Genomic DNA, 26,025 nt, shown 5'->3' with positions numbered 1-26,025 from the left:
AGGAAGTTATCAAATTCATATAACAAACATAAAACAAGCATTTGAGATGACTGCCAGCTGCTGGTGAAATTTGCAACCTGTTACAATCAAGAACTGCTGGAAAGAAGGAAATCTTGTCTTCATTCAAGATAATGACATACATGTGTTATCTGACAATGAGAATGATGATCTGTTGTCAAACAGTGAGGCTGGTAACATGCATTTGGTGTCACAAAGTGGCAATCTCCAGGAACTACTCCAAAAATATTCCAGTATTACAGGCAACAGCATAGACATTGTGGCAGAAGAATGCATTTCTGTTGACAAATAACTATATTTATTTACAGACTGCAACAATGAGGCAATTCTGGCAGAGTTAGGAACTGATGTCCAAGATGGGAAAGAGGAAGAAGAATCAGTTCCATGTAAACTCCCCAGTAACTTAGAAGTTATTTCTCAAATGGAAACAATTCAACACATGGCAATCATAATTCCTGGAATTGGAAATGAACAACTAGCTGCTCTTGACACAGTTTGTTCAGCATTTGTAAACCACAGCTTGCAAAAAATGAGTCAAAGCAAAATAACAAATTTTTTTAAGACAAATAAAGTTCAAAACAATGTAATACAATTTCCTGGTTAATAAATAATTCAAAAACATTCAGAGACCTTTATATAAATTGTAGTAATTAATATTTAAACTAATCTTCACTTTTTTGACAATTTCAGCCTTTAAGTTTCAAGACCTCACTACAACAATAACCCCGTATAACAATACTATTTTCCTGTCCCACAAAATATCATTGTAGTGAGGTTTGACTGTATATAATAATTGAATGTGTACAAAAAACAAAATTTCAGTTGGTATTCAAGTAATTTAACCTTTCCACTATCAAATGATTCTATTTATTATGCTTATTGCTTTTTTAAATAAATTAATTTAATTAATTTAAACAATTTCTATAATAATTTGCTTTTTAAAGTGAAAAGATTTTACATTCATGTAAAATTAAATATTTTTTATGTGATAATTTATAATCTTCAAATAATTTAATTCAATGACAGTATGGTGTCTGTCACTAGTCAATCTTTGTTTTCCATTTACTTTGTGAACGTAGAAACCTAGCAGATGTTAAAAGAGAATAGAGATTTTTCCTTCCTCAAAGATTGCAGTTCAAAGGCGGGACTATATCAATTCATTTTTCAAAGTAGTTCCACCTTCATTTTAAAATTGTATAATTTTTCCCTCAAATATAAAAAATTTTAAGTAATAAATTTTACCCTTAGCTAATGCTAAATTTGTGCAACATTAAACTATTGATGTAGTTAGAAGTTTAATTGTATACCAATTAAATGTTTAAAAAATGTTGATTGTAGTACCTCCTTGTAACTAGTTTAACCCATAACATGTATATAAATGGTTTGATAATTATTTTTTTATTATTATTTTTATTTTTTAACACCTCAAAGTAGCTTGACAACCAAAATACAAATTTAAGACATATACTGTATTTACTCACGTATAAGACAATCTCACATATAGGACAAGGTGTGACTTTAAAGATCAAAATAAAGAAAATTAGATTTATTAATACAATTCTAATTTTATTTTGTTTAATCACATGTAAAATATTATCAAATGCACATATTAAGACAAACAACCATGTTTTCTTGACGCTCTCACTCCATAAAGCATCCCCTCCTCTGATCTGTCAAGTGAATTTGAAATGTAGTATTTCCTGAATGACTCTGTTATCAGCTCTGGAGAAATGCTTTTCCATGCACCTGATACCCACATAGCAAAATCAAAAGATTATAATGTGCATGACCAGAAAAGGTTTATTTTTAATGATTCAGAATGTGCAAATATTCATTAAAAATACCAAATATGAAATAACTACATTTATAATCATTACTAGGTGACCAGTTATTTTTGGACCATCTCTTTGAAAGTGACATTCGCCTTGGCCTTGATAACACCCTGCTATAATGGTAGTATGAACTATACACAGTTCACAAAAATTATTGCAAAATGATAAAGAATCTTCTCTCGCATATATAAGATGACCTAGGTTTTTGAAGCAGTGAAAAACGAATAAAAACCTAGTCTTATATGCTAGTAATTACAGTAAACATCCATATAGCTATAAGGAAAGATACTTATTGAATAACTAATTTAAATAGAAGAGAAAACATAATTCTTTTAATCATTAATTAGGCTTAAAATGAATATATTCTGCATAGTTTTGCTTTACATTATATAAATTATTTGTATTGATAAGAATAATTTGTATAGAAAATAAATTCTCATCTAGTGAAAGATGAATGCAGTTTATAATTAAGAATATAGAAGTAGAAACTTTAAAAATGGTATAATATATACATATTGATTTACAAAAAATAACTCTAATTATTTTGTTAAATTTTATCAAGTACTAGCTTACTCGTCGCACATTGCTGTGATCTCAGAAGAAATTCAAGCAAACTCGTTATAATAAAATTCAATTTACATTTTATCATTTTGATTGAAACTTATTATTATTATATTATTATTGTTATTCATTTTCATCAGGAAAACATTTCAAAGTGTCATTTCAATTCTATTTATTTATTAGAGTGCTTGTGGATACACAATATCTTTTTGTTTTTCCGTCTGGTGCGTACACGAATAAATCAGAAGGTTTTCCGACGCATGAGCTGGCCACATTCAGTTGTCCATGTGAGAAGCATGGATTCTCCAAATCTAGCCCACACACTTGCAGCGATTGTCAGAAGTACGATATTCCCCATTTTGATATATTTTTTTTAATCCTTTACAATTTTAGCTCCTTCCTCTCTTCCTTGGCATGTTGTGAAATTTCTGATAGTTGGATAATAAACCGTTTTATTGTAATTTGTCTTTTTAAATTATTGTGAGTTGATATTAAAATTTGGAAAAGGAGGATCCCTAGATCGGTAAAATAGGCAAATTTCCTCCTACAACTTCAGTTGTTGTTCGGGATACAGTTAAAGTTTTAACAAAGTTTGAGCGAATACATAATTAGCAAAAAATAGTTGAAATAAAGTGATTAAACAAAAATTATTACAAATATCATAAATAACAGTTTACAAATGCATATATAGAGATATTTTTTGGAGGGGGGAAATGGTCGTCACAATTTGAAATCGATCGAACTCACGATGAAATGCTTATATACACTTGTGCCATCTATCGTAGGATAAATGTACTATGCCAGAAACCTTTATGGGAGTATATTAAACAACTTCCCAAAGTTTCATGGCAATCGGATAAACGGTGTGGTAATGCTTGAAGGACAGACAGGCAGACATACATTATTTTTATATATATGGATTTCAATGCTATACTTTGTTTTCATTTTCTTTTTCCAGGAATTGGAAAAAAATTTTCAAATGTTCATTATTAAAGTGTCATTTATGATTAATTTCCAATAAAATGTATATATTTATTAAAAAGCCAAATTATGTTTCTATTGTAGGTCGTATGGCGTGGTCTTATGGGAAATGGCAACACTTTCGTCTCAACCGTATCAAGGCCTTTCTAATGAGCAGGTCTTAAAATACGTGATGCATGGCGGAACAATGGAAAAACCAGAAAACTGTCCAGAAATATTGTAAGATTTTATTTTTAATTTTTTTATATTTATTTTTAAGGATGATATTGCTTTAATAAGTGAAAAATGTATTTATTTACAGGTACATGTTAATGAGTCAGTGCTGGAATAGTAATCCATTGAGGAGGCCAACATTCATAGACATAATTGAGGAATTGTTGAAGTACGTGACATCATCACAGTTCCAGAAGTCTTCATTTTACTTCTCTCAGTCAAATAACCAAGATGATAATGATACTGCCTCTACTCCTTTGAAGTCTCCCACTAATGACAACATATCATTAAAAAGTCTAAATAACGAAACGGACATGTATTACTTTCCCAGTTCAACCATAACATCCGAAACATCTGGAAATAATCAAATTAACAGTGAACAATCTACCAATGTGGCAAAAACTAACAGACAGAATTGTGATGGTAGTAAGGGTATGTCTCTTACTTGTTCAGATGACAGCCAAGGTAGCAAGGTTAGTAACTTATCGAATGGAAGTGCCATCACTTGACGCTCTCACTCCATAAAGCATCCCCTCCTCTGATCTGTCAAGTGAATTTGAAATGTAGTATTTCCTGAATGACTCTGTTATCAGCTCTGGAGAAATGCTTTTCCATGCACCTGATACCCACATAGCAAAATCAAAAGATTATAATGTGCATGACCAGAAAAGGTTTATTTTTAATGATTCAGAATGTGCAAATATTCATTAAAAATACCAAATATGAAATAACTACATTTATAATCATTACTAGGTGACCAGTTATTTTTGGACCATCTCTTTGAAAGTGACATTCGCCTTGGCCTTGATAACACCCTGCTATAATGGTAGTATGAACTATACACAGTTCACAAAAATTATTGCAAAATGATAAAGAATCTTCTCTCGCATATATAAGATGACCTAGGTTTTTGAAGCAGTGAAAAACGAATAAAAACCTAGTCTTATATGCTAGTAATTACAGTAAACATCCATATAGCTATAAGGAAAGATACTTATTGAATAACTAATTTAAATAGAAGAGAAAACATAATTCTTTTAATCATTAATTAGGCTTAAAATGAATATATTCTGCATAGTTTTGCTTTACATTATATAAATTATTTGTATTGATAAGAATAATTTGTATAGAAAATAAATTCTCATCTAGTGAAAGATGAATGCAGTTTATAATTAAGAATATAGAAGTAGAAACTTTAAAAATGGTATAATATATACATATTGATTTACAAAAAATAACTCTAATTATTTTGTTAAATTTTATCAAGTACTAGCTTACTCGTCGCACATTGCTGTGATCTCAGAAGAAATTCAAGCAAACTCGTTATAATAAAATTCAATTTACATTTTATCATTTTGATTGAAACTTATTATTATTATATTATTATTGTTATTCATTTTCATCAGGAAAACATTTCAAAGTGTCATTTCAATTCTATTTATTTATTAGAGTGCTTGTGGATACACAATATCTTTTTGTTTTTCCGTCTGGTGCGTACACGAATAAATCAGAAGGTTTTCCGATGTGTGAGCTGGCCACATTCAGTTGTCCATGTGAGAAGCATGGATTCTCCAAATCTAGCCCACACACTTGCAGCGATTGTCAGAAGTACGATATTCCCCATTTTGATATATTTTTTTTAATCCTTTACAATTTTAGCTCCTTCCTCTCTTCCTTGGCATGTTGTGAAATTTCTGATAGTTGGATAATAAACCGTTTTATTGTAATTTGTCTTTTTAAATTATTGTGAGTTGATATTAAAATTTGGAAAAGGAGGATCCCTAGATCGGTAAAATAGGCAAATTTCCTCCTACAACTTCAGTTGTTGTTCGGGATACAGTTAAAGTTTTAACAAAGTTTGAGCGAATACATAATTAGCAAAAAATAGTTGAAATAAAGTGATTAAACAAAAATTATTACAAATATCATAAATAACAGTTTACAAATGCATATATAGAGATATTTTTTGGAGGGGGGAAATGGTCGTCACAATTTGAAATCGATCGAACTCACGATGAAATGCTTATATACACTTGTGCCATCTATCGTAGGATAAATGTACTATGCCAGAAATCTTTGTGGGAGTATATTAAACAACTTCCCAAAGTTTCATGGCAATCGGATAAACGGTGTGGTAATGCTTGAAGGACAGACAGGCAGACATACATTATTTTTATATATATGGATTTCAATGCTATACTTTGTTTTCATTTTCTTTTTCCAGGAATTGGAAAAAAATTTTCAAATGTTCATTATTAAAGTGTCATTTATGATTAATTTCCAATAAAATGTATATATTTATTAAAAAGCCAAATTATGTTTCTATTGTAGGTCGTATGGCGTGGTCTTATGGGAAATGGCAACACTTTCGTCTCAACCGTATCAAGGCCTTTCTAATGAGCAGGTCTTAAAATACGTGATGCATGGCGGAACAATGGAAAAACCAGAAAACTGTCCAGAAATATTGTAAGATTTTATTTTTAATTTTTTTATATTTATTTTTAAGGATGATATTGCTTTAATAAGTGAAAAATGTATTTATTTACAGGTACATGTTAATGAGTCAGTGCTGGAATAGTAATCCATTGAGGAGGCCAACATTCATAGACATAATTGAGGAATTGTTGAAGTACGTGACATCATCACAGTTCCAGAAGTCTTCATTTTACTTCTCTCAGTCAAATAACCAAGATGATAATGATACTGCCTCTACTCCTTTGAAGTCTCCCACTAATGACAACATATCATTAAAAAGTCTAAATAACGAAACGGACATGTATTACTTTCCCAGTTCAACCATAACATCCGAAACATCTGGAAATAATCAAATTAACAGTGAACAATCTACCAATGTGGCAAAAACTAACAGACAGAATTGTGATGGTAGTAAGGGTATGTCTCTTACTTGTTCGGATGACAGCCAAGGTAGCAAGGTTAGTAACTTATCGAATGGAAGTGCCATCAATGGTAGTGTGTATTTTCCCAAAGAAAGGACTATGATGTGCTAAAAACTAAATTTCTGATAACATGGCCATTTCATAATCATTGATAATAATAATAAACATAATACATGTTGTAAATAATCATCAAGAAAGTCATTCATTTCAAATTTTTTCATAAGACATTTTGATGGATTTGTTCTGCTCCATGTGTGTTAAGTATAAAAATACTAGCCAAATTTTTTTTTATATTAACTAAAGTTTTTTTTAATTAAATATAATGTGTGTTTTGCAAATATCCATTATGTATAAAATTATTTTCTTAAATCTGTCAATCTTATAATCCGAGTTTTTTTTCATGTTTGTTAATTCGGGTATTTTATATCTTAATCAAGTAGGGCCAACTGTTTAAGTGATGCCTATTTTGAATTGTAATTAATGGCAAAGGTTTCCATTTTGTAACTGAAGCACATTTCAGTATTGATGTTCGAATCAATGAAATAGGGATGTTGATCTAATATATGTCAAAATTTTTCTAAACTTTTGTATTTGACTAATGTTTGTTTGGTAAAGAATGCAGAATTCACTCTCAGGAATTTAGTGTATGAATTCTGTCTTGATCCTCCTAATTTTGTGCGAGTAATTTGAGTTAATGTCATTCTCAATCCCTTGTCCATGCTGTCAGCATTGCCATAAGTCAGCTAGAAGAACTATCGTCAATGTGCAAAATTGAGATTGGACATAAAGCCGAATGTACATTGTGCCTCATGAAACAAACCAGTCCAATTTTAAAACTATATTTTCACATGAGTATGTAAATATTTTCATTCAAGTATATTATCTTTCCATTAGAATTACATTAAATTAAATAAAAATACATCAGAACACCATCTGTGAAATGTAGATTTTAGACTGAGCTTTAGTTTAGACAACATAATCAAAGTTTTTACATAGATTACTTTTCTAATGAAAATTTTAAAAAGTTTGATTTCAAAAATCATAATTTTGAAACTGACTTATTCAGTTGGCCCTAACATTTGGAATATTAAATTATTAGCTGTGATGCCATACACGATTTAATATTTTTAAACCCTGCATTTAAAAAGTTCAAATTGGAATGGAATTGTACTAAATAACAAATGTGTGTACAATAGAAATTCGTCAGCCAATACGACCTGCCAATACTTTTTAAAAAAATTTTCATCTCATTTTCTCTTAATAAATGCCTTAGGACATTGCATACATTCATAGGTCGTCATTCTATCATTGCATTCATTTTAAATTTAAATTTTATATTTTGTGCCAAAATAGTTAGCAAACATTTTTCTAAAATTTCCATATTAAGATATAATAATAATATATAATCTCTTAACTGTGTAATTTTACATCATAAATATATAAAAGTGTTATAGACGTAGCATTAATTTGATAAAATACATATATTCTGACGCATACTGTATTTGCTCAGATTTTTTCGTTCTAAACCTGTATATATAAATAAATTTTCTCTAAAGTTGTATATTATTTTTTAAAACTTAATCGTATTGCCTTTTTGTTTGTGTAATTACTGTGCTTAATCATTATGTGCAATTAATTTTTGAGGATAAAAGGATAGAAAACAAAAACATATATGGTTTTAACAATTAAATTTTGTCATAGGAAAAAAAAGGATCATTTATCAATCTACAGAAAGATTTAATTTCAAAAAATAATAAAAGAATCTTAAATTTTGCATTTTGTGCCAAAATAAATGCAGCTCATTTTTCTATTCCATTTAAAATACTTAAGTTATAAACATAATTAAAAAAAAAAAAAAAAGCACAAATTGGAAAAATAACTTAATTTGCCTATGCTCAAGCATTAAACTTTTGCTTATAAAACTTTGCTAAATAGCAATTATTATTATGCAAACTTCTTTTTTGTTACTAAAGTAACTAAAGTAGAAATTTATAAAAAAAATTATTGCAATTATTGCTTTATTTTATACAATAAAAATTGAATCAAGTACAATTATTTCTCAAGGATAAATTTCCATTTATCAAAGTAAATAATGATGCATAATTTTTTTTGCATTATTTTGTTTTTTTTTTTAGAATGGAATTCTTTCAAGATTTTATATATATTATCTAGTCAACATTTGTGAAGAAAATAAATACATTTTTTTGTTGGAGTTGATTCGTTGCATCAATTAGATTTAAATGATTTCCAGTTTTTGTTACCACTACAATTTCTTCTGACAAATATTTAAAACGTAGTAGCAACAAAAGATATTTTTGTATAAATTTCAGGTAATCAAAACCAAAAGAAAAAAATTGACATATTTATGGATGTAACAAAGTAGTTTACCAACCTGATTAATGCAAATATTCATCTCCAACTTAATTAGCAAATCTGGTGCTAATGAATGCCTCCAAAACGTTTTGTAAGATATGAGTCGATTTATAATCTGCGACCGTTTGCTGTAAAATAAATGTAAAGATTGAATACGTGATTTGAAACGTCTTAATCAAAAGAAAAGAACTTTTTGTCTTAGATATTATATTTTTTATACTATGATAGATCATAAAATTTCATTTTGTAGAGAAATTTACAGCAAATAGAGATTATAGTTTGTAAATATATTTTAAGAATTTCTGATATGTTAATAATGTATGATGCAGTTGAAAAATTTTGTTGCATGTATCTAGCTGAAAGTATAATAAATAAAAATTATAAAGCATATATTTGCTTTTATTGACTTATTAAATAATTATATGCGATTTTTAAAATTAGCCTTTGCATATTGCTTTATTATTATAACTAGTTTTCAAGAAAAAACACTCTTGAAAATTAATCTTTTTGTAATTAATTACTTAAAAAATAATAAATTTAGACAAATTAATTATTGAAAATTTTAACATCTTAGCAATCAAACAAGAACTTAATATTTTCAGATAAAAGTAGAAGAATTTAAAAAAATGATTATAAAGTACTAAAGTGATCTTTTCCAACTTCATGACATGCAAGTGTACTGTGTGCAACAAGAGTGCTGTGGGCATGTTGTGGAAATATAAAATATTTTTAGAATTTTGAATAAGCTCTTTTTTTAAAATTTCATTTATCTCTTGTCTTTTTTACTGCCGGCTGATCGAAAGAGGCGATATTCACTAAATTGTCAATTGTTGCAAAATTTGCAGCATTGACGTATCCCCCTTGTCTATGCATATGCCAGTGTACTAACTCTTTGGAGTTTCTATAAACATTGCAGCTTACTGGTTTAAAGATCAATACTAGCTCCTTAAGAATTGATTGGTTGACCTATAAATCAATTCTGATTTATAGGTCAACCAATAATATAAATATCCGCTGTTGTCCATCCGTGTTTCCTTAATCTCGAGAATGGAATTAGATAAAAGACGAGACCAGATATGGAAACCTTAAGGGCAGGAGGCCCCAATTAACTGTACTCAAACTTTAGTTTGCACTGGATGATACATTAAATTTTCCCCCAAAAGGTGTTGGATAGATGACTGGCATAACTCAATTGTCAAAGGAAATTATGATGTATAGGAGCAAGTCACTACTAATTTGAAGTGGAGAGCATATATTTTAAGTTAAATAAATTAAAAATATGATTAAAAATTGCAGCCTGTCATTGTGATGTTACAATAAATAATTGCTTGCCCAAATAGTCTTTTTATTTTTATGGTAGAGGAGAAGGTGGTATTATGGAACCCCATTTTCATTATAGTGAATTGTAAACAAGGTATCATAACTACATCCACATTTTTTGTGCAGAAAGTACTGGTAACTATTAAACTAAATGTTCCTAATTGGCTTTTTTGCTAGTGTAACTATCAGTATGGTTTTTGAAGGCTTCTGTACAAAAAATCAGAAAGTAGGCTTAGGGAAAACCGGGTGGTAATATGGAACCTTACTGTATGTTTTCAAAAAATGCTTTAATGTATCCAAAAACAAATAGGAAAGTACAAAACAAGTTAAATAATTACAAAGTCATTTACTCCAATGTATTTTATCGAAAAAATGCTTTTATAATATAAAAATATGACCTCCATCAATAATATATATTCCAGCAGCTCTTTTTCGATATTCTCAGAAAGAATTGGTTTTCTACCTAGTGTCTTTTTCACAAATTGCTCCGGACAAATGTCTGCTTGCAAAGAGAGAGTTTGGAGGAGTTGGGTTCATATTAAAAGCACCAATGGGATCCGTATTTCACGCATCTCCATCTTGGGTTAACTTAATTCCTGTCGACACCAAACTTTAAAAAACGTGAACATCACAGAGATATGTACCCCTAAGTCTCTGGAACAGAATACATGCACCAGTGAACCTACAACTACACGATTTATATTTTAAAAATAATTAAATTCACTTACCATTCAAAACTTTCGAATTTTGAAAAACACAAATATGATTCACTACGGACAACCATTTAACTGAAGTGAAATGGGTTTTCTCCTTGCTATGGATGTCTGCCTAGTGCAGTTCAGTCACAATCCGCTACAAAATCTGCCTTTATTATCAGTTTGAAATGGAGGGGTTCCATAATACCATCTTCTCCTCTATATTTGTAAAATTGTGAGTTTTTGTCTTGTAAGTTTAACTTCTATATTCTCAAAATTTTTTAAAATCAATCATAATTTATTTTAAATTTTAAAAATTATGGTGTTGCAGGATCTTGTTAAATTCAAAGTGTGTCACTAATCCAAAAATGTTGGGAAACACTGCACTAGAATAAAAAGTAAGCAACTTTTAATGTTACCTAGCAATGGTTGTAATTACAAGCACACATGCATTCAAACATTTTCTTAGATATGTGAATACTTCCTTAATATTCAGTTAAATGTCTGTATTTGGATGAATTAAAACACAAAATTGATATTAGATTTTGTCACATTTACCAAAGCATAAAGTAATGAAATCCTGCTTATGTATGCAAGTTTATAAAGTGTGCATTAAGGCAAAAACACCTTCATCTCTGGCAGTTATTTGTAAAAAATTGTTTTTGATAGATATTAAGACTGGTAAACAGAATAAAATCCAAATATTTAGCTACAAAACTGTAGAAGTGGCATTTATGATAAGAAATACATCTGGACAATATTGAAATGATTAGAGGTTACATCTAACACTAAATAAAACTGGAAAATAATTTAAGTACAATTCAGTAACCTTATGCCAGTCCAGCAGGATAAAAAATCCATTCAAATGTTTTCAGCCTACAGCTTATATTTTGTAAGGTGGTGCAACATACCATATTCTTGGAATCCATGACAATGATCAAGTTTTTCATGAATGAGTGATTTTGAAAAGTCGTGGCCATCATTATCATCTGAATTCACATTCATATTTATTTTTGTGAATAGCCTGCAAATTTGATTGTTGAAGAAAAACAATAAAATTATACAAATGTATGACATTATGCAAAAAAAAAAATATATATATATATATATTTCCTGAATGATACAAAATCTGTGTTCTGTAAGAAGCAAAGTAGTAATGTATCCAATATTAATCCACCAATTCCCAATATATAGCTTGTACTTTCCTTTATGTGAATCATTCTGTATTTTACTGTTTTTCATTTAATGTTGTGTAACCGTAAGTTGTTATATTACATTAATAAATTAATTTTTACATTTTCTACTTACAGTATTAATGTTTAGAAAATGTATTACAAAATTTGATGCAAGCATTAAACTTAATATCAACTAAAATGAGAATCACTTTAATATAAATCAATAAAATTTAATTTAATTTGAAAGTTTTGTATATTAAAAATTCAGTACTTATTGGTTAGCAGGGCACCAGTCAGATGCAATCTAACTCTAACCTAAACCTAAAATTAAACCTAACCTATCCATTTGGGAAATCCTCTCTGAACCAATTATCAACCTAATACACGCAAGTTGGATCACATCAATTGACTGGTGCCCTGCTAACCAGAAAATACTAAAAATTCATACAGAACTAATTTAAAAAAAATAAATTTTATTTATTTTTTTAATCATTTTAATAATTTGTCATAACAATATAACACTAATTAAATTGCATGAAACCTTAACAAGTACATTAACAATAAACTTATAAAAATGCAGTTTGTCAAATACAAACAAGACTGATATTTAAATTAAATAAGAATATAAAATAAATATTTTGTTAATTTTTGTAGTAAAAAAATATATATCTAATAGGACAATTGCTCTCTTAACTTTTTAATTTGTTCCAATAAGCTTTCATAATATTTCAACTTTGCTAATAAAAGTTGAGCTTTGTCTATGTCTGAACATTCAAATGCTTCTGCCACATTTTTATACAGTTCCTCCATAGAAGTGGAATTGGAAAGATTAAATTCTTCTAAACTTTCGGTATCTTTAATTTCGGCCAAGCATTCATTTAATTCCATAATCTTTGCCAAGAATTCCGGTTCCATACGCACGCCGTCTTCCACCAATGGCTTTTGGTGTAATTCCAACAGATACAGTCCACGTTCCATTCTGTTTGAAAGGGCCTTATATGCCTTATTAACCAGCGACGATTGCTGTGCAGATAATTCCTGCTCTCTGAGAGACTTCGTAGTAAACTTATCGGGATGGAGATGTCGTTGCAAATCCCTAAATGTCATCGTGATTTTAGACACATCAACTTCAAAGCTCTGAGGTACGCCCATAAGTTCAAAATAGTTGACATCATTGCTTGGTAATTGTATATAATTACATTTTGAACAGAATAAATCCAGCTTCTTCAATATAAATTGACAATTCCAACATTTTTCTCCTGTTGAACAGCATTTTCTTGATACTAACAAGATTCTGTTAATTTGAATTAATTTATATGCATTTGTATTGTTCAGGATTCTTGAAAATGTGAATAATTTCATATTTCTTTGATGTATATTGAAGTGAATGCAATATCTGAGAAAATTCAAAGTTCTGTTCATTTTTGTCTAGCAATTAGATATGCTTTAACCAGTTAAATGATTGGTTAATATTACTGTACGCATCAAAAAAATATTTTTAAAACTAAGAGTTTAACAAAATATTTCTTATATAATTATCACTTATTGGGTGCGGCCATCTTGAATCTCTATTGAGTGTTGCCAACTGAGAGGTGATGGAAAATTTTCTTCAAAAATATATTAAGGTCATATTAAAAAATATATTATATAATAGAATATATTAAAAAATATACTCGTAAAGTCAAACGAGTCAAACGCGTTAATTTACTTCGTTAAGAAAATGGCGCCCGACGATATCGATGTTTCTAAATCTACTCGAATGTTTAAATTGCGAATTAAAAGGTGAAATGATAGAAATAACTGTCCACCCGAAGCATTCTAAGAAAAATATTTCGGATAAGGCTGACCTAGCAACATTCATATCTTCGATTTTAGATGAATCGTTCGAAAAGTCTAACGAAATAAGAATAACGATGACGTCATTCTCGTTTAACTCATTCGACTTTATAAACATACCCTGATACAGTATTTATATCAGGAAATTTTGAAAGTTTGTCACAAAATTTTAGTTTTATTATTAACAGTAAATTTATATTGAACAGGTTGCGTTAATTTATTATACTTATACATAATTATTGTCTTTTTTTCTGTTGTTAAATCTTTCTGCCTGTGAGTTTTTTAAAATTAACTCTCCGCCCTGTGGGCACTAACAGGGCCTCTTTTTAGCAAGCCCGTTATGGATTCGGCCAAGCCCACAACGGGGCGGCCGAGACGGGGGCTGACATATTTGGTCCTGCCACTCCGAAAAATTCCTGGGGATTTTTCAACCCGTCTGGTTTTGATTCAGGATCATCGGAGCAGTAGGCTGCCACCTTGACCGTTCGGCCATCCGGCCATCATCCAATGATGTGTATGGAACAAATTCCTTATTGCCCACAGGGTGAAAAGAATCAAAAATGGAAAACAAGGTTTAATAATAATAGTGCCAAGTATTTGAGATTGAATTTTTTTAACAGTAATAATTTATAGACGGTCGGATGCCCGAGCGGTCAAGGTGGCAGCCTACCGCTTCTGGGAACCCGGGATCGAATCCGGACGGGACGAAAATTCCCAGAATTTTTCGACCGGGAGTGGGCCGTCCAGATATGTCGGGCCCCGTCCCTCACCACAGTGGGGTAGTCAGGTGGTCTGACTACCCCATTGTGGGCCTGGCCGAACCCATAATGGACTTACTAAAAGAGGCTGTCTTAATGTCCACAGGTCGAAAAGACTTCAAAAAAAGTAATAATTAATATTTTATCTATTTTAATTCATATTGATTATTTTCTCCGCTAATAATTTATTTACTTTTATCTCACTAATCATTACTAATTTGTACATGTAAAATACTTCCTTTCTAACATTTTATTCCCTTCACCAACCGGCCGCCATTTTGTGGGCCTGGTAGAATAATGGGCTTGTCAAAAAGTCCTTCTTAATACCCACAAGGTGAAAAAAATTTTAAAAACTTATTTCTGTCCTTATAATTAACTTGTACTCCATTTTTCGTTTGTTCTTTCAAACATATCTCAAAATTTACTGAAGTTTTTTTTTTTTTTACTTTTTCCGCCCTGTGAGCACTAAGAGGGCCTCTTTTTGCAAGCTCATTATGGGTTCGGCCAGGCCCACAATGGGGCTGTCGGGTGCCCGACATATCCGAACGGACCACCTCCCGAAAAATTCCTGGAGATTTTTCGACCAGTTCGGATTCGAGCCTGGGTCCCCCAGAGCGGTCAAGGTGTCAGCCTTGATCGCTCGGCCATCCGGCCACTATTTACTGAAGATTATATAGCAGGGGTGGGCAAGCAAGAGGTCAGTGGGAGCCGAAATGTAGGTTTTGCAAAATGCATGGGAGCTGCAGTTCTGTACTTTTTAATTCTGTACTGCGGTTCTGTACCGCGATTTTATTATATAATATAAATATTATATAAAACAAATATTCAATTTTTTTAATAAACATATTTTCACAAAATTGTGGAAATAAAATTATAAAAATAATAATAAAAAGCAGAAATTAACACTTTCAGCAAGAGCTGCATGCGGCTCTCGGAGACGCATGCAGCTCGGAGATTTGCCCATGGTGGTTATATAGCCATACGATACGGTATGAACTTGCAGACGTGAGAATTACATTCAAATCGGATTATGATTCTGTAATTTATAGATCTCTTTATTAATCTGCATTTTCCGTTAATTTTTAGAAAAAATTTGAGTTCGCTTATTTTCTCTCTCAATGCTTGTCAGTTTATTATGAATTCAAATACTTAGCAGTAAATGAAATTTAGAATCGTGGAAGTATAAGTACAGTGGAACAGTGGAACCCCGGTTAACGAACGTCCTGGTTAACGACCAAATCGGTTAACGAACTTTTATTTTGCAAAAATTTTGTCTCGGATAACGAACAAAATTCGGATAACGAACGGTATTTTGTGTCAAATTTTAGTTGATGTTAGGCATGCGCGAGTTAAGCATTGCTTTTCCGAGTGTTTGTGCTATACTTCTTTTTTCAGTTCTATGATTTATATATTTAATCAATACGGCATCAAAGAAAGAAAAAAGTCATAGTGGTAATAGAAAACGACAACGCGCTATCGCATTTGAGAACGATTTTGCTTAAAAGAGTAAGACAATCAACTTTAGATCAATTTCTTGTTCCTTACGGAAAGAGTTTGTTTGTTAAGTTATGGCAACGCAACACTTAGGCGATCTGCCTAGGGGAATGCCTTCTGGGAAGTGTTTTTTAAGGGGAAACTGGCCCCTATTTAGGCGTTACAGACGTGGAGAAAACCCAAAAAACTCCACGTGGCCAGCCCGTTTGAACGAGGTGCGAACCCCCGAAAGAACTCCCCGTGTTCAAGGTACTAAGACCACTTAGCCACTGGTGGTTTTTTTTTTTTTTACCGAAAGAGACTTCGACTCGAAGAATCTTCCGATGAAGTGCTAACCGATATTTTTTTGGAGGAGATTCCCCTTCTAAGAATTAAGGTTCGTGTATCATCACTTTTCTGCCACCAACTACAACAAACGAAGGTATGTACAGTACAGTTCTATTTTATTAAACAAAGTTTACATGCTTGTTGCTGTAATGATAGATACTACGTTTTCCTAATTTTCATGAAAGAAAATCTACTGTGTATTACAAATAAAATCACAAAAATTTCAGAGACTAGAACGGATTAATTGCATCTGCATTAATTTCTATGGGAAAAATTGCTTCGGTTAACGAACAATTCAGTTAACGAACGGTGTCGCGGAACGGATTAAGTTCGTTAACCGGGGTTCCACTGTATTACCATCAGAAAGAGCCATGTTTTATTTTCTCGCTTATTTTCATTTAGGTAAATATAACAATCAAAAGACAAAGACGGCCGGATGGCAGCCCACCGCTCTGGGGCAGTGGCGTAGCGTAGTGGGGGCGGCAAGGGCGGCACTTTTAGGGAGCGGCAAAATTTCACAATAAATAATAATAATATCTTGTAAAAATTTGAACCATTTCATTTCATATTTTTGTCGCATCTACGATTCGGACCGATTGAAATGAACACGGAATTTTTCATTACTTATTCGGTGAGACAAAACTGAATTTTAGTCTTTTAAATTGAGATACATAAATAAAGGAGCGGCGAAATTTTCCTCCGATCCAAATTCTGTCACAATACTCACTGAAGAAATTAAAGCCCGTAAAGCGAAAAATATAGAGAAAAAAATTAAATTCAAATTCAATAAATTATAAAAATTTTATTATTTAATTTTATAATTAATGTACAATAATACATTATAAAAATAAGTTAATAGCTCAAAAAAAAAATAAAATAAAATAAAAGAGAGAGAGAGTAGAGTAGAGAGTTGAAATAAATCCAAGTTAGTAAGTGAGCTGGCAACATTTTCTCTTAGTCGTTGAGGTTTTCGGTCGAAAATGGTAAGTTATACGTACCTAAATCCAATTTCATCCGTATCTTTGTATATTTAATCTAATTGTTTTTATATTAAAATTAAATTATTGTCATCATATTCGATATACATGCAGATAAAATTAAGTTTTTAAAATTTGTTCAATGTATTGAATAAGTAATTCACTAAACCTAAAATTTCCGCAATACCTCACGAGTTTTTCGAAGTTTTCTTACTATTTTGCAGGACTAGCTTATTAGGATATTATTGAGTGTTTTTTCTGTTTGATTTAATGAAGTTTTAAGTAAATCTTCGAAATATTGTGTTATAACAGGCTTTAATTGATGATTGTTACACGAGAATTTCTATACACAATGTTCGGCATGCCCAATGTCCGCCGTTTCCCTATTAATTTAATTTAGATATGTAATAATAAATACATTTTTACATGTTGAATAGTTAATTAATTAACATAAATAGACAATTAAGAAACAAAAGACAGAATTATGGGTCTGAGTATAGGGTAGAAGTTGAGGTCATTTGTTTATATATCATACATTGCTGTGAAAACAGTCTTTTCACATAGTACTCTATGTGAAAACATATTAATTATATTCTTCAAGGAAATATAAAAAATTCACAGTTACTTAGTATTACAGAAAAATTAAAAAGGAACTTAAATCAGGATGGTTGCATTTGGCAGACTTGATAGTTCTGGCCCCTTTGAGTATAGAGCTAGTGGAACTGAGTTGAGTGCTACCTGTATGCAGGCAAAGAAAACTGCTTTGGGTTGGATATGTACCGAAACACGGTGCTTGTTTTCTTCCTGTTGTAATGAACCACAGCTTTCTGTCACACAACAACTTCAAAAAATAACTGTTGTGTGGTCAGTTGTAGTGGTAGTGGTGTTACCTATATTACTGTGTCACTAGGTACAAAGTTTTATTCATTCCCGAATGAACAATACCCTGGCAAAAAAGCATTAAAAACATTATATTATTATGCGTTCCACTAAAGTACTTGATTATGTGTTGCTTTATAAATTTATTGTATTCAAATTGCTAGCAAATGATTTAAATATGTATATGTATACATTATAAAACGACTTCAAAAAACCAAAATTAAAACGTCAATTTTTTAAAATCTGATTACATGACACAAATGGAATCATCTTGTATCATTACTTGTTTCTAATTGTAAATGCATGTCATTCATTCTCGTATTGATAACTGCAAATATTGAAAGAAAAAAGAAATACAGTAGAGCGTCGTTTATCGTAATCAATTGGGAACTGGGGTTGTTCAGATAACTTATTTTTCGGATAACCAATTATGTACGGAAAAATATATTAATTTATCCCGTGTTGAAATTTTTCTCCGTCGTGTGTCGCTTCACGTTGAATTTTCATCGATGTTAAGCCTAACGAAGACTATTGTATCGTTAAAAATTTTTTTATTTTGTACAAACAAAATAAATATATTGAAAAATATAAAAACAAAAAAAATTATATAAAAAATATATATAAAACAACAATAATTTTTTCAATCTTTTTAAGTTATTGTTACATTATGTTATGTAAGTTAAGTTTTAGTATCATTTCCCTTCTCCCTCTCTTCCTCCACCAGTTTACACCTCCACCGTCATCTATCCTCAAAGGTTGAAGTGCAAATGAAACTATTTTTTTTTTTTTATCAATTATTATTCTATTATGGTTATTTATACATTTACAACTACAAAATGCATTTTTCAATGTTTTCCTTACAATAGTTGTTATTTTTTTAATGTATTACTTAGCTTTAATTTGAGTGTGTTTTTCGTGTTGGAACAAATTATTTGGTTTTACATGTAATCGTATGGGGAAAAATGATTCACCTTACAACATTTTCATGTTAGGATCTCAGTTTCGGAATGGAGTAATTTCATATCCTGAGGTACCACTGTACCAATATAACTCTATCATTGAAAAAATTCACTTATTTTGCTAACCTTGAGTTTTGCTTAGTAGAAATGGATAAAAAGTGCGCAAGATACGTACAGAAATACAGTATTACAGCACCACCTGTCTAAAAGACCACTTTTTGAAGGAACCGTAGGTCGTTGCTATAGACAGGTTGTACTGTATACCAAAATATTGATTATTTTTCCAGAGATCTTGGAATCTAGTTTCAAATTCTTACAATAGATTGTAAGTAAAGCTGCCTATTTTTCAGGATTTACAGGACTGTTTGGCCAACCTATTGAAATACATATAATATTCTCTTTCATTTTGACCTTCCCATATGTTTAGTTTCATTTGGAATGCTGTTATTGTTTGATACATAGTATTGATAAGCAGGGATGCACAACCTTTTGTGAAGAAGGGCCAAATTAGGATTAAGTTTACTGACTGGGGGCTGGGCCTCCAAGCAATTAATGTGATGGCTGAGATTGTATGCTGTTTCTCTTAGTCGTTGAGGTTTTCGGTCGAAAATGGNTATATGTGAGCTCTCTCTCAGAAATACGGGTAACCGGTGAAAGTTGATATGCTAATTAACCGATTGTATATAGCTATTGCGATTGTATATAGTATGAACAATAAACGGGCATTATGTATAGAGAATGCATAGTGTGATTCCTCTGGTTCTCTCGGTACGCCTCCATCCCGGAACTAAAAGTCCACAAACGCGACCGTTCGCGTAACCAAATAAACGGCCAATAAAATTTTTCTGTGTCTACTACAAGACACAGAAAAATCCTGACAGTGGTGTCATCCTGACAGGGCGCCAAAGAGGTGCTGACCCTGCGGTCACAACTTTGTGAAAGGGAAAAGTTCTACACTTAGAAACTTCAAAAGAAGAGATTTGACCTGTACCTTCCGCGGGCCGCATAAACATTGATAAGGGGCCGTATGTGGCCCGCGGGCCGCAGGTTGTGCACTCCTGTGATAAGTATGTTTTCACCTTGGAGATGCAGGTTTAATTCATTTAAATATATAGCCCATAATATGCATATAATTTACAGTGGTAATCATCTTAACTTTTGTTTACATTGCTTATGAGCCTTGCCACACTAGTGCAACAGTGACTGACTTAAAGACAAATGGCTTTAAACGGCTTTAATAGGAAACAGTGCCCAATGTATATTTTTAAAGACCAGAAGTGTGTACGAATGACATCTTGTGATAATTTCTTTAATAAAAAGTATTACAATGCTTTATGAATTTTAAAAAATAAAAAATAAGTACATAAAAATTTCAATGTTTTAAGGAAGTTTATGATTTTATGTAGGGCTGCATATTGGACATCACTTGCTGTCTTAACTGATAATGTTCTAAATGAAATTAATTACAGAGGTCTATCTATAGAGCCTCCTATACACTTCAGAACAACCATGGATGCAGAATATTTTCAGGATACAAAATTTTCCCAGAACATAACTTTACATAAAATATCTCTGAAAATTGTTGCACACTAGCATGCAAAATTAAAAATTTTACAAATGAATTAATAATTACTGTTATTTGAAATATTCTAATTAAATCAAACAAATAAATAAATTAGGTCTACTGTATACATTGCACAACAGTAAACTTATAAGTTTACTGTTGTGCAATGTATAAATTAATGTAAAAAATAATTTTACATTAATTTATCAGTTTAGAATGGAAATAATGCTTTAAGTATCATGGAACAGCATATACAGTTATAAACTTGATTTAATAGGTCTATGTTGATAAAATTGAAGCCAAATGCAACAGCTATTTTTGATGAATTATTAGCTATTCAATTTAAATGATAGTGTAAATGAAGTTGCTATTAAACATTACATCAATATACTTTGCCTCTAAAGGTGTTTTGAAGTAACACCTTTAGAGACTTTAACAGAAAAATACTTGACCACTGGAACTGCTTGAGTCTTCAGAATGCAGCTAATAATAGTTCTTGTAAATTAATTTTAACTGTAAATTAACTTATAAAGTGAACTAGGCAATAGCAATGTGCAGTATTATGATCTAACCATATTTAGAATTATTTATGATTTGTTTTATTTCATTTTAATTACATTAATGGGATTTCTGGAAAGTTGTCAATGAATTTTGTTGGAAAACATTAAGTAAATAGTCAAAATAAATGTAAAAGTTTTACCACTTTTTCATAAAATGTTTTTCTCTATTGGATGAGATAATATATCATCAAATTCTTTTTGATAATTAGGTAGCCTGATACAAAACTATCTTTTAATTACATTGTCTATATGTGTGTTCATGGTTGTGTATGAATACATACATGCATATGCATGCAAAATATATAATTATATTTTTAACTTTTATTTTCTTTGATCAGGGTCGTGTTAGAACTAAGACTGTGAAAAAAGCATCTAGGGTTATAATTGAGAAATATTATACCCGACTGACTTTAGATTTTCATACAAACAAGAGAATATGTGAAGAAATAGCCATCATTCCCAGCAAGAAGCTTAGAAACAAGATTGCAGGGTAAGAACGTGAATATTTTATGAGAGATACAATAATTTTTGCACTTTATTATTTTTAAAACTGAAATACTTATGTTTTAGTATCAGGTGTCCATTAGAATTTGTCAACTATTTTTTCAAATTTCCATGTAAAGGAAATATTTATTTAAATGAACAACAGTATACTGTTTGAAAGAACAACTGTTTAAAATAAAATATACACAGCTTCAGTTACACCTTTATGGTGTACGACATTACTGAGAGTACTGGGCATTGCACATGATCTGAATATAATTTTCTTTAGAAAATAACAGATCCTGGTGATCAACTGCTTGATATTTTTAGCTCTTCAGCATATTTTGTACATCAGGATCTTCAGATAAGCCCCAAAAATTCTTCATAGGCTGCACCTTGAACATTGGCTGAGTGTCATCTTTGACTAGAGTTGATGTTTTCTGCCTCCAGAGCTTCAGGAACAACCTTTGTATAATGAGCATCTGTTTGGTCTGGCCAAAAAATATATTTCCTTTCTCTCATATATTCTGATCACCCTTGCTGATAGTTGAATCTGATTTAGGGAATTAGCCAAGGTTAAATACAATAGTTTAGATTCATTTGACATTGATGGCAAAGCCAGATTTCCAAATTAGAGCTTTGCTAATTCCCTTAATGCAAATGATTTTCTGGGGTGACTGTCAATAGAAGAACTTGTACACTCGGAAATGCAGATCATTTGATTTCGGCACTATTCTGTGCAAAAACAATCCTTTGGAAAATAGGCATAATTCTCCTAACATATAACTCCTTAAGTATAAGTGAAGTTTCATAGTTTTAGTGAATTTTAATCTAGATGGCATAGTTATTTAGTTGTCACACTTAAATATGAAAATGTATGTACATGAGTTTACATTTAAAAAGTTGGAGCGATTAAAAGAAATGAAAAAGTCAAGGGGAGAATTTGACATCAAGGAATATTATATTCCAAATGTTGAAATTTCACTTTCAAAAAACAGATAAAATTCCAAATTATCAAAAATTTTAATATTTATTTATTTGTATTAAAGAATTTGACTGTATTATTTACAAAGAATGCCACTCACACAAGAGGGGATCTATTCCTGACTGCCAGAGGTAGTCGTGAATAGATCCCCTCTTGTGTGAGTGCACCGAGAATTATATTATTGAAGAGCAATAAAATTGATTTTACATTATTCTAGAATTGATGATTTAATTTGTGGTTTTCTTATTTTTTTCTCTAAATTTTATTTGATTAGTTTTGTTACTCATTTAATGAAGAGAATGCAGCGAGGACCTGTGAGAGGTATTTCTACTAAACTTCAAGAAGAAGAAAGAGAGAGAAGGGATAATTATGTTCCTGAGGTAAATTTATATTTATATTTCCAAAAATAAGTAATTTGAGATAAAGTGGAATTTATATTGAAAGAAAATATTTTGTACAGAAGATAAGAGCAAATAGTCATCATCATTCAAACTTGTTCATAAACAAATACTACTACTATTATTACTACATTTATTTTAATATAGAAATTTCATTGAAATCTAATGACATATTAAAAAAGATTTTCACAGATCAAGATGTCTTAGATTAACAGAATTTTATGTAAATATTATTTCAGAAATGTTATATTTTTAAGTAATTAATTTCCATTAATTTAACAGCTCAAATCAAATTAGTTTTTTTTTCCGCTCTTAATTTAGAGGAAAAAATTGGAATGGGCATCATTCCATAAGGATTTTTCATAACATTGTGAAAATGATTTTGACTAAATTGTGATAAATGATATAACATTTTGAGACATTTTTGACTCACTGAAAATTGAATGAAAAAAATCATTTAACTTTTTAAAAGTGATAACCAATTTTCATTTTAACACCAATGAAATAGACTGTGGGTGTTTCCGAGGTGAAGACTCAGACCTGCAAAGGAATAAAGTGAATTCAATGTTGAAAAAATAAAAAATTATTATTGTTATAAGAAGGAAATTAAATTAACATCAATTGATTTTCATTAGAAATATATTTTGAGATGTAACAAATCATAAAAATTCATTAAAGAGAATCTTTATCATCAAACATTTCTCAAGCCTCTACATTAAAAATGTCTTTGTTCTCATCAAATATAGACTTCTTTCTTTCACTGTAAACTTTAATAAACTATTTTTCACTCAAAATAATTCCAAAACCGTCTAGAACTTTCCAAACTCCAAAGTTTTTATTTCTTGCTTGCTTGCAGTTGCACATCCTTTCCTATCTTTATTTCATTAACCGGTTTTCATTTTGTTGTCATCTACATTGAAAGGGGTTCTGTATACACAACGTTAAGAAAATAATTTTTTTTACTCTTATTTTGACCAAGTCAAAAGTTTTAATATTTTAGAACTACAAGTATCTCAGTGTGTTCCATTGTTTGCCACAAATTTGTGCAAGTAATTTTGAGTAATGTCAGCTATTCTAATGTGGGATAAGTTGTCATTTAAATTTCTAAGGCAAGGTTAATCCTACTTGCTTGAATTTATTCTTATTAACCTCATCCTATATAAACTAAATTAGAAAATTATTATTGTGTTTTTAAAAGAGAATGATATTGGATTTAGTATAATATATTAAATTGATGAAAATTTTTTTATATAGCTATTGATTAACGTGACAAATGTTAATGCTTTAAGATTAATTCTTTTGGACAAGCTAGTTTATGATGAGAAAAATTGTTAGAAATTTGCTCTGTTAGATCTAAATTCGTTATTACTGTTATAATCATTGTCAAAAAATTTAATTTGCCTTAATAAATGCTGAAAAGAACACAAATAATTTTCTATGCTTTAATTAATTAAATAGTACTGCATCATATTTTCAATATAGAATTTGTATAACTTAAAGCAGTGTTTTTTCAACCTGTGGGTTTGGGACCCCAGGGAGAAAGAAACTTAAAATATGTAGTTTTTAAAATCACTAACATAGTTTTAATATGGCCCTGGGGGTTGCCAGAATTTAACTTGTAAAGGGGTCGCTTATTCAAGAAGGTTGAAAAACACTGACTTAAAATAATAGAAGCATCTCTAACAAATTATTCTTGATTGACAGTTCCAAATTCTAGAAAAGATTTTGTTTTAATGTTGTATTTAAATGTATTTAGTTGTTGTTATACTTTGAAAGTAACTTTAAATGTAAGAACTGATTACATATTTAGTATTTGTATCAGTATGATTTTATTACACAAAAATTTACATTTAAAAATGATGCATGTTATTTAAGTTTTTGGCAATTAGAATAATTGACCTTCGACATGTTAATTTGTGGCGGATCTGGGGCGGGCGACCTCTGGTCAAATACATTTTTCAAAAGTAATTGGCCCTGTTTCTTACACAACTAATAGAAGTAAACAAGACCGAAGAGTTAAAATCTTTAAATTATTTTGGGTTTTCTTAAAAAAGATTTCACTATTTATGCTATTATTTGTTATAATTTGATCTTTTAATACAGTAATATGAAATAATTCAGAGCTAACAGTGAAATTTAAATGTAATGATCAGAAAAAGAAAATAAAATTGTGATTTTCATAAACGTTTTGAAAGATTAATAATAATGGATTGTTTTGCCTACATTTTTGTTAATTTGGATAAATTTAACAACAAATTAATTAAGAAATGTGAAAACCCAAAATAATGTAAAGATTTTAACTCTTCGGTCTTGTTTACTTCTATTAGTTGTGTGAGAAACAGGACCAATTATGTGACACACACTTTTTAAATTGATCTTTCTAATTACAAAAGGTTTTAAAAAATTTTGATTTTTGGCAAATTGAGCAGCAAACTGCACTATGAAAGTATATTCAATTTTCTAGATGATAATGTTAAAAAATAGATTTTCATTTTTTGTAGGTATCGGCTATCGATTTGGATGTGGTGGAAGTCGATCCCGACACCAATGAAATGTTAAAACAAATGGTAAGTATATTTATTATTAATGAGGCATTGCCGTCAGTATTGATAAGACTGTGCCATTTGTTGTTACAGGATATGACCAACATCCCGGGATTGCAGATGACGTCTCTTTTACCTTTTCCTGGAGCTCCACGTGTATAAAGAAGTGTCAAAATAAAAAATACATGTGAACTACA

The 26,025-nt window shown here is 30.4% G+C and overlaps 3 protein-coding genes across 4 annotated transcripts in view; 2 read left to right on the top strand and 1 right to left on the bottom strand.

The window, feature by feature from the left end:
* Nucleotides 1–8,362, top strand: part of LOC111612394 (insulin-like peptide receptor) — a 93,260-nt gene extending 84,898 nt beyond the window's left edge. Inside the window, exons 24-27 of the mRNA XM_023353598.1 lie at nucleotides 3,477–3,611; nucleotides 3,694–4,100; nucleotides 5,915–6,071; nucleotides 6,154–8,362. Of these exons, the coding sequence (XP_023209366.1) occupies nucleotides 3,477–3,611; nucleotides 3,694–4,100; nucleotides 5,915–6,071; nucleotides 6,154–6,613 (1,159 nt within the window). The 3' untranslated portion in view covers nucleotides 6,614–8,362. The remainder of the gene's footprint in view (nucleotides 1–3,476; nucleotides 3,612–3,693; nucleotides 4,101–5,914; nucleotides 6,072–6,153) is intronic.
* A 4,071-nt stretch (nucleotides 8,363–12,433) lies between these two features.
* Nucleotides 12,434–13,741, bottom strand: LOC111612390 (iron-sulfur cluster co-chaperone protein HscB, mitochondrial-like). Its single transcript, XM_023353596.1, has one exon. It carries the CDS (start codon nucleotides 13,485–13,487, stop codon nucleotides 12,735–12,737), a length of 753 nt encoding a protein of 250 aa, XP_023209364.1. The 5' UTR covers nucleotides 13,488–13,741; the 3' UTR covers nucleotides 12,434–12,734.
* Nucleotides 13,742–17,358: 3,617 nt separating this feature from the next.
* Nucleotides 17,359–26,025, top strand: LOC111612389 (40S ribosomal protein S17-like). Of its 2 annotated transcripts, none has more exons than XM_023353594.1 (5): nucleotides 17,359–17,463; nucleotides 21,758–21,909; nucleotides 23,162–23,267; nucleotides 25,787–25,852; nucleotides 25,922–26,025. In XM_023353594.1, the coding sequence occupies exons 1-5, from the start codon at nucleotides 17,461–17,463 to the stop codon at nucleotides 25,988–25,990; spliced, it is 396 nt and encodes a 131-aa protein (XP_023209362.1). In that variant the 5' UTR covers nucleotides 17,359–17,460; the 3' UTR covers nucleotides 25,991–26,025. The 2 variants fall into 2 exon arrangements, with proteins under 2 accessions (XP_023209362.1, XP_023209361.1); XM_023353593.1 differs by lacking the exon at nucleotides 17,359–17,463 and adding an exon at nucleotides 19,868–19,906 and having other exon boundaries at nucleotides 21,757–21,909.

The sequence above is a fragment of the Centruroides sculpturatus genome, unplaced genomic scaffold, assembly GCF_000671375.1.
Source record: "Centruroides sculpturatus isolate CEXI.00-Female unplaced genomic scaffold, Cexi_2.0 scaffold1592, whole genome shotgun sequence".
In the NCBI taxonomy this organism is placed as follows: domain Eukaryota; kingdom Metazoa; phylum Arthropoda; class Arachnida; order Scorpiones; family Buthidae; genus Centruroides; species Centruroides sculpturatus.
The sequence above is the reverse complement of the archived record's forward strand: the minus strand, read 5'-3'. Positions and strand labels throughout refer to the sequence as shown.

Bases quoted from the DNA above. Each gene is read 5' to 3' on its own strand.
- LOC111612390 (XM_023353596.1), bottom strand. From the start codon at position 13,487: ATGAACAGAACTTTGAATTTTCTCAGATATTGCATTCACTTCAATATA.
- LOC111612389 (XM_023353594.1), top strand. The intron at 21,910-23,161 runs GTAAGAACGTGA...TTATTTGATTAG, and splicing joins CTTAGAAACAAGATTGCAGG to TTTTGTTACTCATTTAATGA. The intron at 23,268-25,786 runs GTAAATTTATAT...CATTTTTTGTAG, and splicing joins GGGATAATTATGTTCCTGAG to GTATCGGCTATCGATTTGGA.